Source organism: Tachyglossus aculeatus, chromosome 4 (assembly GCF_015852505.1).
Source record: "Tachyglossus aculeatus isolate mTacAcu1 chromosome 4, mTacAcu1.pri, whole genome shotgun sequence".
Lineage (NCBI taxonomy): Eukaryota > Metazoa > Chordata > Mammalia > Monotremata > Tachyglossidae > Tachyglossus > Tachyglossus aculeatus.
In genome coordinates, this window is record NC_052069.1 from 55,150,966 (window position 1) to 55,163,716 (window position 12,751).

General features: G+C 44.9%; 1 protein-coding gene across 4 annotated transcripts in view; it reads left to right on the forward strand.

The window, feature by feature from the left end:
• Positions 1-12,751, forward strand: part of CDC14A (cell division cycle 14A) — a 212,210-nt gene that overhangs the window by 40,445 nt on the left and 159,014 nt on the right. For all 4 annotated transcript variants that reach the window (XM_038745362.1, XM_038745360.1, XM_038745358.1 and 1 more), the window contains exon 4: positions 3,941-4,033. In XM_038745362.1, coding sequence (XP_038601290.1) covers positions 3,941-4,033 — 93 coding nt within the window. The remainder of the gene's footprint in view (positions 1-3,940; positions 4,034-12,751) is intronic.

The window sequence follows — 12,751 nt, forward strand, 5'->3', positions numbered from 1 at the left end:
TCCTCTGACTCCTCAGGCCCGTACTCTATCCACTACACCTTGTACTCTCCCAAGCGCTTAGTAAGTGCTCTGCATATAGTAAGTGCTCAATCAATGCCATCGATTGATTGATTGTACTTCTAAAATTCTTAAGAACCGTCAGAGCCAACTTTCTGTGAAGGTGTACTTTTTTTTAATGGTACCCATACCTTTGGAAATAGAAAACCATTCATTCATTCATTCAATCGTATTTATTGAGCACTTACTGTGTGCAGAGCACTGTACTAAGCGCTTGGGAAGTACAAGTTGGCAAAATATAGATACGGTCCCTACCCAACAGTGGGCTCACAGTCTAGAAGGGGGAGACAGAGAACAAAACAAAACATATTAACAAAATAAAATAGAATAAATATGTACAAATAAAATTTCAGAGATGGGGAAACTGAGGTATGGAGAAGTCGGGACTTGTCCAAGGTCCCGTGGAGTCAGGATTAGAACTCAGGTCCTCTGACACCTAGGCCCGGGCTCTAGTCACTAGGCTGCACTGCTGCTACTTTGCTGATGACGTTTCAGCGTGGCTCAGTGGAAAGAGCCCAGGCTTTGGAGTCATAGGTCGTGGGTTCAAATCCCCGCTCCGCCAATTGTCAGCTGGGTGACCTTGGGTAAGTCACTTCACTTCTCTGGGCCTCAGTTCCCTCATCTGCAAAATGGGGATAAAGACGGTGAGCCCCCACCCGGGGACAACCTGATCACCTTGTAACCTCCCCAGCACTTAGAACAGTGCTTTGCACATAGAAAGAGCTTAATAAATGCCATTATTATTATTATTTCCTCTTCCACTGTGGGAGATTTAGGAAAGTTGAGGCTTCCGGGAGGGGCTCGATACTACCCCTTGGGAGGGACGAATGGAGAGACTAGATGATGGTATTTATTGAGTGCCACCTGCTGTACTAAGCACTTGGAAAAGCCCAGTAGAAGCAGGACCAGGCAAATAGCCCAAGCTTTATTTGATATGGAGACTAAATTCTATCAGCATTTTCTCACCAGCAGTATTTTATACCTCTACTAAATTATGCAGGATGGTTGCAAGACACTTAATCACAATCTAAAATTCTGGAGAGTGAAAGCTAATTTTGGGGTTTGTAAAATAGCATTTAACATTTATAAGATGGATTTATGATACAAATAGGTTAGTTGGGCATGAATGAAGGCAAGAATGTGAAGGTGGCCAATTTTTCTGGGAGAGGGGAATAATTTGGAGCATAAAAATATGAATTATTGAAAATGGCAATCATCCATGGATATAACTTGCTAACAAATGATTAAAATTCAATCAAAGTCAGCCTTGCTTTAATGTTCCCAGTTGCCTTGCCTTTTAAAAATGTTTTAAAGAAAATTTCTGGAATTTGTACATCTGTTGGGTATTGATTGATTATATTAGTTTTGGCCTGGTTAGTGACTTCCATGTCATAATGCTACTTTGTTAAGGTGCCTGTTTGATCAATCGATCAATCGTATTTATTGAGCACTTACTGTGTGCAGAGCACTGTAGTAAACGCTTGGGAAGTACAAGTTGGCAACATATGTAAGCAGGGCAGAGTAAAATATGGCTCTGGGGCTGAACCAGCCCTCCAGTTGGCCCTTTCCGAGCTGGAGGGGATCTGGGTCTTCAAATGATGTAAAGCAGTGTGGCCTGGAGGAAAGAGCACAGGCCTTGGAGTCAGAGGACCTGGGTTCTAATTCCGCTGCACCACTTGTCTGCTGTGTGACCCTGGGCAAGTCACTTCAATTCTCTGTGCCTCTGTTACCTCATCTGTAAAATGGGGATTAAGAATGTGAGCTCCCTGTGGGACATGGACTGTGTCCAAACTGATTAGCTTGTCTATCTCAGTGTTTACAACAGTGCTTGACACATAGTAAGTGCTTAAAAAAATGGAAATTAGGACTGTGAGCCCCATATGGGATAGGGACTGTGTCCAACCTTATTATCTACCTTGTATCTACCCCAGCGCTTACTACAATGCCCGGCACAAAGGAAGCACTTAACAAATACCTATATATATATTTTTAAAAGAGCTAGACTTTTGGCTACAGCTTTTCCTAGTACAGGGAAGTGCAGGGATTACTGATTGCATCCATGACTGGGGTGGGACCAGCCATGATTCCCCATGATCAGAAGTACAGCTTCCAAATTCCTCCATCACTACTCTTTACCGTGACAACTGTGAGGAGGGTTTTTTCGTCTCTGGTCCTCAACAGCCTTGTGCCCTTGGGGAAGTGGCCCACCAGCCAGAGTCGTTGCCCATCCAGGGTATGAAGTTTGTTAGTTTTTTAATGAAGCAGCATGGCCTAGCAGAAAGAGCACAGGCCTGAGAGACAGAGGGCCTGGGTTCTAATCCTGGCTCTGCTGCCTGTCTGCTGTGTGAACTTGGGCCTCAGTTTCCTCACCTGCAAAATGGAAATTAAATCCTACTCCCTCTTACTTAGAAACCGCATGATAATAATAATGGCACTTATTAAGCACTTACTATGTGCAAAGCACTGTACTAAGTGCTGGGGAGGTTACAAGGTGACCAGGTTGTCCCACGGGGGGCTCACAGTCTTAATCCCCATTTTACAAATGAGGTAACTGAGGCACAGAGAAGTTAAGTGACTTGCCCAAAGTCACACAGCTGACAAGTGGCGGAGTCAGGATTTGAACCCATGACCTCTAACCCCAAAGCCTGTGCTCTTTCCACTGAGCCATGCTGCTTCCTCATACTGCATACTACATGCTGTGTACTGAGAAGGAGTGTGGCTTAGTGGAAAGAGCACGGGTTGGGAGTCAGAGGACACGGGTTCTAATCCCAGCTCCGCCACTTGTCTGCTGTGTGACCTAGGGCAAGCCACTTAACATCTCAGTTAAATCGTCTGAAAATGGGGTTTAAAACTGTGAACCCCACGTGGGACAACCTGATTACCCTGTACCTATTCCAGCACTTAGAACGGTGCTTGGCACATAGTAAGTGCGTAACAAATATCCTAATAATTAGTAATTATTATTATTATTATTACTTAGTTGTGAGCCCTGTATATGACAGGGAAGTCCAACTTGATTATCTTTTATCTACTCCAGCTCTTAGTACAGTGCTTGGCACATAGTAGGTACTTAAGTACCATAATAATAATAATAATTACGGCATTTATTAAGTGCTTACTATGTGCAAAGCACTGTTCTAAGCCCTGGGGGGGTTACAAGGTGATCAGCTTGTCCCACGGGAGGCTCACAGTCTTAACCCCCATTTTACAGATGAGGTAACTAAGGCACAGAGAAGTGAAGTGACTTGCCCAAAGTCACACAGCTGACAATTGACCGAGTAGGGATTTGAACCCATGACCTCTGACTGCAAAGCCCATGCTCTCTCCACTGAGCCATGCTACTTCTCTAATAATAATAATAGTTATTATCATTATTGTTAACTTCTTTCTGATAGTATAAGAGCGGTCCTATTAGAATGGTTTTAGAAAGAAAATGAAACTTGTTCTGGCATTTGATTGTCCAAAGGTGCCTAAACCTTTTAGGGAATTCTAAGTACCAAACATGAGAAAAGTACAAGCAGCATAGTCCAGGGAGGGAAAGGAGGAGAACGGGATTGTGCTTATGGGAACAAATGAGTTTGGGGTCCTTTAAGCTTTAGCTTAAAATAATTTAGGGAAGGTGGATAAAACAAAAGCTCTTCTTTGGTCCGAAGTGTTTTCTCTGATTCAGTGAACACCAACAATGAGCATGCCAGTGGTGAGCGCAGCGGGATTAAGATTTTATTGATTGGCATTCAAATTCAAGTAGTTTCATTCAGGAAGAATTCTGGGTAGATTCCTTGAGAGAAACACTTACTATTTTCAATAAGTGCTACACTTAGTATTTTCAATAAGTGCTCTTATGTGTAAATATTTTTAATTAATGCCCCTTCTCTTTGTTTAGTCATTCAGTTTATCAAGAAAGAAAATCGTGCATTACACCAGTTTTGATCAACGGAAACGAGCAAATGCAGCATTTTTAATAGGTGCCTATGCCGTAAGTATTTTTTTTCTTTAACAGTCTTGCTTATCAATGCATTTCTGTGATTGGGCCAAAATGAGCAGATGAAAACCAGGCCATCTTTCCAAATACCTTAGCAGGGAATCATAGGGGATGAAATATAGCCTGGTAAAGTTTTGTAGTTTGGCAACCAAGTGAATGGAGGGTGACAGCATTTAAATAGATGTGAGCTCGCTGTGGGCAAAGAATGTGCCCGTTTGTCATTATGTTGTACTCTCCCAAGCATTTAGTACAGTGCCTTGCACGCAGTAAGCGCTCAGTAAATACGACTGAATGAATGAATGAGATCTCTTTCCTGCCAATAGCTTATATGACGGCATCGGAACAATTTCCTGTAGTTCTTATTCTTCTTTGATAAAAGTGTGGTAGAAAAACAAGCCTTGACAGGAGGACAAGGCATTTGAGAGCCTGGGCCCTGAGACTCTAGCCCCTTGGAACTCTCTCAGTTAATGTGGCTACTAGAAGAGGCAAGAGTTACTAGCCGTGTCAAGAGGCAGAAAGGCACAAGTGAAAACGGTGCCAGTCACTGTAAACCACACACACAGCAGTGTAACAAAGGGCAACCTTTGTGTGTCAGGCATGGTTGGGGCGGACAGTATCGCATTGGCCGTTTCAACCCTCTCCTCTTTGTCCCCTGCCACACAAACTACTTCGACAGCGTCATCGTCTTTGAATATGAAGAACTTTGTCCTATAATGGGGGAAGGTGGAGAGTGCAAATTACACAATTAGGATGCCCTGAGTAGGTTCCTATATGATTTAACTACTAAGGCGCCCCCCGTGATATGCACCTTTTAGCAGATTTAATGTAATTTCTGATGCTGTTCAGTTTCCTTGCGGATTATTTAGCACTTTTCAAGGCAAACTCCATGTGGAATATCGGGGAATGTCTGTACCAAACCTAGAAAGCAGTGTGGCCTAGTGCATAGAGCACATGCCTGGGAGCCAGAAGGACCTGGGTTCTAATCCCAGCTCTGCCATTTGTCTGCTTTGTGATCTTGGGCAAGTCACTTAGGTTCTCTGTGCCTCAGTTCCCTCATCTGTAAAGTAGGGATTAGGACTGTGAGCCCCATGTGGGACATGGACTGTGTTTAAATTGATTAGCTTGTATCTACCCTAGTGCTTAGAACATTGTCTGGCACATAGTAAGCGCTTAACAACATTAAAAATAAAACAAAAAGTCTTCTTGTACTCTCCCAAGTTCTTAGTACAGTGCTCTTTATAAAGTAAATGTTCAAGAAGTTCCATTGAATAGTTTATCTATAAAAGTAAATCTGGGTTTCTGCAGTGGAGATATCAACGGCCTGGGTCTGATTAATTAGGTCCTTGGTGACAGTTTATTTTTTTAGCTGGGGAGAAGGGGGCAGATGTGCCTGGGAACGTCTTTATACCTGTGGGTGTACCTGTAGCGTGAGGGTGAGTGGGCTGTGGCCCACCCAAAGTTTTTCCCTGATCTACGGGCCAGATTATGCTCTGCTCCAAGGGCTTTTCCCTGGCTGGCTGGCCGGCCGGCCACAAATACATGCACACCCACACGTGCACACATCTGCACAGAGCCAGCTCGCGGTGTACTGTGATTGAGACTGCCGTCTTTCTGGTGAACGACTCCACAGCAGCTTCCAAACTGGGTGGGAACTGCCCCCCAGAAGAAGCAGACACTTCCCCGACCACTTTCCAGAGGGGAGTCTGTGGCCTAAGTGTTGGAGTAATAATAATAATAATTATGGTATTTGTTAAGTGCTTACTCTGTGCCAGGCACTGTTCTAAGCGCTGGGGTAGATACAAAGTAATTGGGTTGGAAACAGTCCCTGTTCCAAACACGGCTCACGGTCTTAATCCCCATTTTACAGATGAGGGAACCGAGGCACAGAGAAGTTAAGTGATTTGCCCAAGGTCACACAGTAGATAAGTGGAAGATACTGGAATTAGAACCCATGACCTTCTGACTCCCGGGCTCGTGCTCTATCCATTAGGCCATCCTGCTTCTCCTGCCCACCTGTACTTTCCTATCTGTCCTACAGGGTGATGTGATTCAGTGCTCACTGAATCTGAAAATGATTCCAGTTGCAACCAATTATGTACATATGTCTAATTCTATTTATATTGATGCCTGTTTACTTGTTTTGATGTCTGTCTTCCCCCTTCTAGACTGTAAGCCCGGGTTTGGGCAGGGATTGTCTCTCTCTATTACTGAATTGTACTTTCCAAGCACTTAGTACAGTACTCTGCACACAGTAAGCGCTCAGTAAATACTATTGAATGAATGAATGATGAACCACACCTGCACACTTTGCAGATCAGAATTCCAAACAACCTGAGCACTCAATAGGACTCGCCTGCACTAAATGGGAATAAGTGACGTGCTGAGCATTTTCCTGACATGAGAATTCATGGCTCTGAGTGCAAAGTCAGCCATGCACCAGTGCCTCTCAGCTGCTGCCCAGAGATTAAAGCCAAATCATCCCTGCCAAATGGGCCAGAGGCTCATTTAAAGCACTTACTCACCTTTCCCCCTCCTACCTTACCTTGCTACTCTCCTCCTACAACCCTGCTGGCACACTTAGCTCCTTTAATGCTAACCTTCTCACTGTACCTTGATCTCGTCTACCTCACTGCCGACCTCTCACCCATACCTTACCTCTGGCCTGGAACGTCCTCCATTCTCATATCAGATGGATAATTGCTCTCCCCCACTTCAAAACCTCACTGAAGGCATGTCTCCTCCAAGAAGCCATCCCTGACTGAACCCTTCTCTCTTCTTCTCCCACTCCCTTCTGTGCCTCTCTTTCTTGCTCCTTCATTCATCCTCCCTCCCATCCCCACAGCACATATGTATATACCTATTTTATTTATTTATCTATTTGTTTATATTAATGTATTTCTCCCCCTCTAGACTGTGAGCTTGTTGTGGGCAGGAATATGTCTGTTGTTATATTGGACTCTCCCAATATGCCACCCACTCCAGTTACCGGTCACTGTCATCTATGCCCCCTCTCCCTGCCCAGGCTCCACCTCCAACTTTCCTATGTTGACCCCTTTTGCACCTTTGTACTCTCTTTCTCCGTCTCCACACTGACCCTCAGGAACTAGAATAGCCACGTGGGTGTGCCCAATGACCTTCCCGCTTCCCACATCCTCTCACTCCCTATCTCCATTGACCTCCTGCTGCATCCCACCCCATCCATTCACCAGCTTGGACACATGCTCAATCTCATTATCTCTAGTGACTGCACCATCTCTAACCTCCCCAATTCTAAAATTCCACTCTCCATGCACAATTTCCTCACCTGCCTTCTCTTCCCCTTTCAAATCTACTCTGATCCCCTAGAGAGACCTCTTGTGTCCAATCATCTTCATTCTTTCAAAGTCATCACCCCCTATTTGGTCTCTATACCTACCTTTTCGATCTCATTACCAACAGCCTGTATCTCTGAATCACCTCCACAGTGTGCTTCTTCTGCTCTTGTGCTGGAGCTGCAGAGCGCAGCTGGTGGAAATCCAGATACCAGACAGACTTCATCCCTCTGAAATTCATCCTCTCCTGCTTTAACTCCGCCATTATCCCTTTGCTGGCAACAGTACTTCATTATCCTAATGAACTCCTATGCCTATTGCCCATCCCAGCTGTTCCGGACTTTTAATTCCTCCTCAAATCCCCTGTTCTGCAGACTACCCCATCTCTTGCCCACTGAATGACCATATCACCTACTTCATTGAAAAAATTGAAACCATCAAGAGCAATCTCTGTAAAATACCCCCGGCACCTTCCCACTCCCTAAAATACCCCCTTCACCTTCCCACTCCCTAAAAGACCCCCTGCACCTTCTCACTCCCTACCTCCTCCTGCCCCTCTTCAACTCTCACTTCCCTCCCAGCAGTATCTCAAGAGGATATTTCCCACCTCTTCTCAAAATCTACCCCCTCCTCCCGCACTTCTAATCCCATGCCTTTGCGCTTTATCTGAGTCTGAACAGTCTGAAGTTTTTTTACACGTGTCCCCTCCCTTCTTTCCAACCTATAGACCATCTTCAACTGCTCACTGTCCAATTGCTCCTTTCTCATTGATTTCAAATACGCTTAATATGTCCCCTCTCCAAAAAAAAAAGCCCTCCCTTGACCCCATGGCACTTAGAGCTACCTCTCCATCTCCTTCCTACCATTCTTTCCTAAATTCTTGGAGTGAGTTGTTTACACTCGTTGGCTAAACTTCCTCTCCTCCAATCCTCTCCTTTGACCCCTTGGAATCTGGCACCTGCTCTCTTCATTCCACAGAAACTGCCTTCTCTTAGGGTCACCAGTGGCCTCTACTCTATCCTAATCCTTCTTGACCTTTCAGTTGCCTTCAACACTGTGGACCACCCCTTTCTCCTGGGAACATTAACTTCAGTTTCACTGACACTGTCCTCTCCTGGTTCTCCTCCAGTCTTTTTGGCTGTTTGTTATCAGTCTCTTTTGCTGGTTACCCCTCTGCCTTCGCCGCCCTAACACCAACCCACTTGCTCTTCCCCCATGTTACCTGTCTTGCCTCCAACCCCTTGCCCATGTCCTCCCTCTCCTAGAACTCCCTTCTTCTTCATATAGAACAGACCACCACTCTCCTTGCCTTCAAAGCCCTTCTAAAATTTTATCTCTTCAATAAGGCTTTCCCTGACCAGGCCTTCATTTCTTCTATTCACCCTCCCTTCTGCATCACCTACACACTTGGATCTGTAACCCTTAAATACTTTGTATTCACTCCACCCCCACAGCATTTATGTACGTATAATAATATTTTAAGCATGTACCATGTGCTGAGCATTGTGCTAAGCAATGGGGGTAGATACAAGATAATCAGGTTCCACAAAATGCTTACAGTCTAAGTAGGAGGGAAAATTGAATTCCCATTTTGCAGATGGGGAACTGAGGCACAGGGAAGTTAAGTGACTTGCCCAAGGTCACACAGCAGGTATATGGCAGAGCTGGGATTAGAACCCAAGTCCTGTGACTCCCAGGCGTGTGCTCATTCCACTAGGCCACAATACATACCCTTATACTTTCCTACTTTCCTTGTATGTAATTTATTTTACTATCCGTTTCCCCCCTCTAGACTATAAGCTCGTGGCAGGCAGGAGTCATGTCTATGGATTCTGTTGTATTCCCCCAAGCACTTAGTATAGTGCCCCGCACACAGTAAGGGCTCAGTAAATAACATTGATTGGTAACTTAGTGCTTGATATTTGCAGAATCATTATTCTTCAAAGAATACAGCTTTTGGGGGGTGTGTGGTATGTGTGTCCATGCGCACGCGCATGCATGCATACACGTGTGTGTGTGTGTGTGTGTGTGTGTGTGTACTTCCACTTCTTTTTTTTTTTAATGGCACTTATTAAGCACTTACTATATACAAAGCACTGTTCTAAGCGTCAGGGAGGTTACAAGGTGATCAAGTTGTCCCATGGGGGGCTCACAGTCTTCATCCCCATTTTACAGATGGGGTACCTGAGGCCCAGAGAAGTTAAGTCATTTGCCCAAAGTCACACAGCTGACAAGTGGCAGAGCCAGGATTTGAACCGATGACCTCCGACTCCAAAGCCCGGGCTCTTTCCACTGAGCCACGCCCTGGCACCTTGACTGTTGTGTGACCTTGGCCAAGTCACTTAACTTCTCTGTCTCAGTTCCCTCATCTGTAAAATGTGGATTAAGACTGTGAGCCCCATGTGGGACAGGGTCTGCATCCAACCCAATTTGCTTGTATCTGCCCCAGCACTTAGTACAGTGCCTGGCACATAGTGAGCGCCTAATAAATACCACTGTCACTGCTACGCACCACACCCTCAAGGAGTTAGGAGGAGTTTTGTTGCTTTGAAAGGTGGAAACTCCCTGTTATGACCTTTTAAGGGAACAGTGTCTGGGGCCCTGAGGGGTGGAAGAAGCAATAACTTGCCATTAATAGCTGGTTAGAAACCACCCAGCTGCAAGCCTCAAGGAACAGAGCCCAGCCGTGGAGGGAGAGCCATCAAGCTGCTGCAGGGTGGTGGACACAGAACAAAGTGGACTGGAAATTACACTATTTTTAGGCTCCAACCTTCCTGGTGGTGCTGTAGTATCCCACTAGCCTTTGAGTCGGCTTAGAGTGCACAAGAAAAGCTGGCTGAGAACATGAAAGTCTTAGAGAAATGTTGGAAGGCCTTTTTCCTCTACTCCTCCCCATCCACCCCCCGGCCCTACCTCCTTCCCCTCCCCACAGCACTTGTATACATTTGTACAGATTTATTACTCTATTTTACTTGTACATATTTACTAGTCTATTTATTTTGTTAATGATGTGCATATAGCTATAATTCTGTTTAATCTGACAGTTTTGACACTTGCCTACGTGGGTTTTTTTTTGTTGTCTGTCTCCCACTTCTAGACTGTGAGCCCGTTGTTGGGTAGGGACCGTCTCTATATGTTGCCAACTTGTACTTTCCAAGCGCTTAGTACAGTGCTCTGCACACAGTAAGCGCTCAATGAATACGATTGATTGATTGATTGATATAGCTATAATTCTATTTAATCTGACAGTTCTGACACTTGTCTACGTGGTTTTTGTTGTTGTCTGTCTCCCCCTTCTAGACTGTGAGCCCGTTGTTGGGTACCGTCTCTATATGTTGCCAACTTGTACTTCCCAAGCGCTTAGTACAGTGCTCTGCACACAGTAAGTGCTCAATAAATACGATTGAATGAATGAATAAATATGATTGAATGAATGAAGGCTGAATTAATCAGGGCAAAGGGCACATGTTTGCTTTTGGTCTTAAAATCACCACTTGTTTGAAGCTAGATAATTGACGCCTTGCTCAGGATCTGGAAAGTCAGTAGTAGTGCAGACTAAAAACACCTGAGTGATCTATTTTTTTTTTTTTTTTACTAGCCCCAAATAAAGGTCAATGGTGAACCTTTTCAGAGGATGATATTCAGGACAATGCTGGTTTATGGTGTTCACCAAGGAACAAAGCTGTCTGCTTTGGGAAAACCAATAGTGATCACGGAGCTATTTTCCCTAGAGTTGTGACATAAATGAGCCTGCAGTGGGAAAAACCTTTTGGGAAAAAGTTTTTCCCTTAATGGAAGATATCATTTGAAGAAAACACCAAGTGCCTAGCCATGGTTGCAATCTGCTGAGAATGCTTTCTGTAAACCAGGCAGAAAGATGACTGACTTTCAAATAATAATAATAAATGATATTGGCATTTGTTAAGCCCTTACTATGTACAAAGCACTGTTATAAGTGCTGGGGTAGATATAAGATAATCAGGTTGTCCCACGTGGGGCTCCCAGTCTTAATCCCTATTTTACAGATGAGGTAACTGAGGCATAGAGAAGTTAAGTGACTTGCCCAAAGTCACAGCTGATAAGTGGTGGAGCTGGGATTAGAACCCATGACCTCTGACTCCCAAACCTGTGCTCTTTCCACTAAGCCACTCTGTTTTTCGTATTTTTTCAAACTTTTGTACTGTCATTTTATATTTTAAGATGGAAATAGGGCATCAGTTGTGGCGTCTGTTTAGCCTATAGCTTGGTGATGCCCAACAAAAAAGTGTAGATTTCTATAGGGCAGGGAGGGAGGAAGAGAGGAGCTTTGGGGACAACTAAAAATCGTCTGGAAACCTGCTTGTCTGCCTGCCCATTCTTGCCGGTTGGTCAATCATATTTATTGAGTGCTTACTGTGTGCAGAGCACTGTACTAAGTGCTTGGAAGAGTACAACATAATAGTATAAAAGACACATTTTCTTGTGTCTGGGACTGCCACAGAGTTCTTGAGCAGCAGCCCTGTGGCTCCTCTCCCTCAGGCCAGAGGAAAAAATAACAGTAATAATAATAAAAAATAATAATTATGGTGTTTGAGTGCTTACTCTATGCCAGGCACTGTACTAAGATCTGGGTGGATACAAGCAAATAAGGATGGACACAGTCCCTGTCCCATGCGGGGCTCACAGTCTTAATCCCCATTTTCCAGATGAGATAACAGAGGCACAGAGTAGGTAGTAGACTTGCCCAGCGTCACATAGCAGACAAGTGGTGGAGCTGGGTTTAGAACCCATGAACTTCTGATTCCCAGGCTTGTGCTCTATCCACTAGGCCATGCTGTTCCTCGCAGCACAAGTACTAAGTAGCATAGTGGGAAGGAGAGAAAGGAGAAGAGAGAGGGGAGGGAAAGAGTCAAATGGGGAAAAAGGAGGAAGGATGGAAAAGAGGAAAAGTTAAAGAAAAGAGAGATGGGAGGAAGGGAGCGTGTAAAGGATCAATCAGTTCTATTTATTGAGCACTTACTTTTTACAGAGCACTGTACTAAGCACTTGGGAGCTTACATCTGCCTCTTCTCCCTCCCTCCTGTTGCAACTGGACAGGTGCCCATCTTTTGAGAAATGTGGGGAGTGGGGAGCCAGGACCCCATGAGGTGGAGAGAAGAGAGGAGGGAGAGGAGAAGACACTCTAGAGTGGAAGAGCTCAATGGCTCATGGTAGCTCGCAGCTGGGGCTGGAATGAAGAGAGGGTGAGGAGACAGTGGTCAGCTCACATATCCCATGTGGGACTCCTGCCACAGGTGACTGGGGATTTGAGGTTCACCAGTGTCCAAGTTATGGGGTTGGAGCTACTGCCAATTTGCCAAGAAGGGCAGGGCTGGGCAGCTCGTGAGTTTCCTTCCCCATCCTTCTGGAAAATGGAATAGTT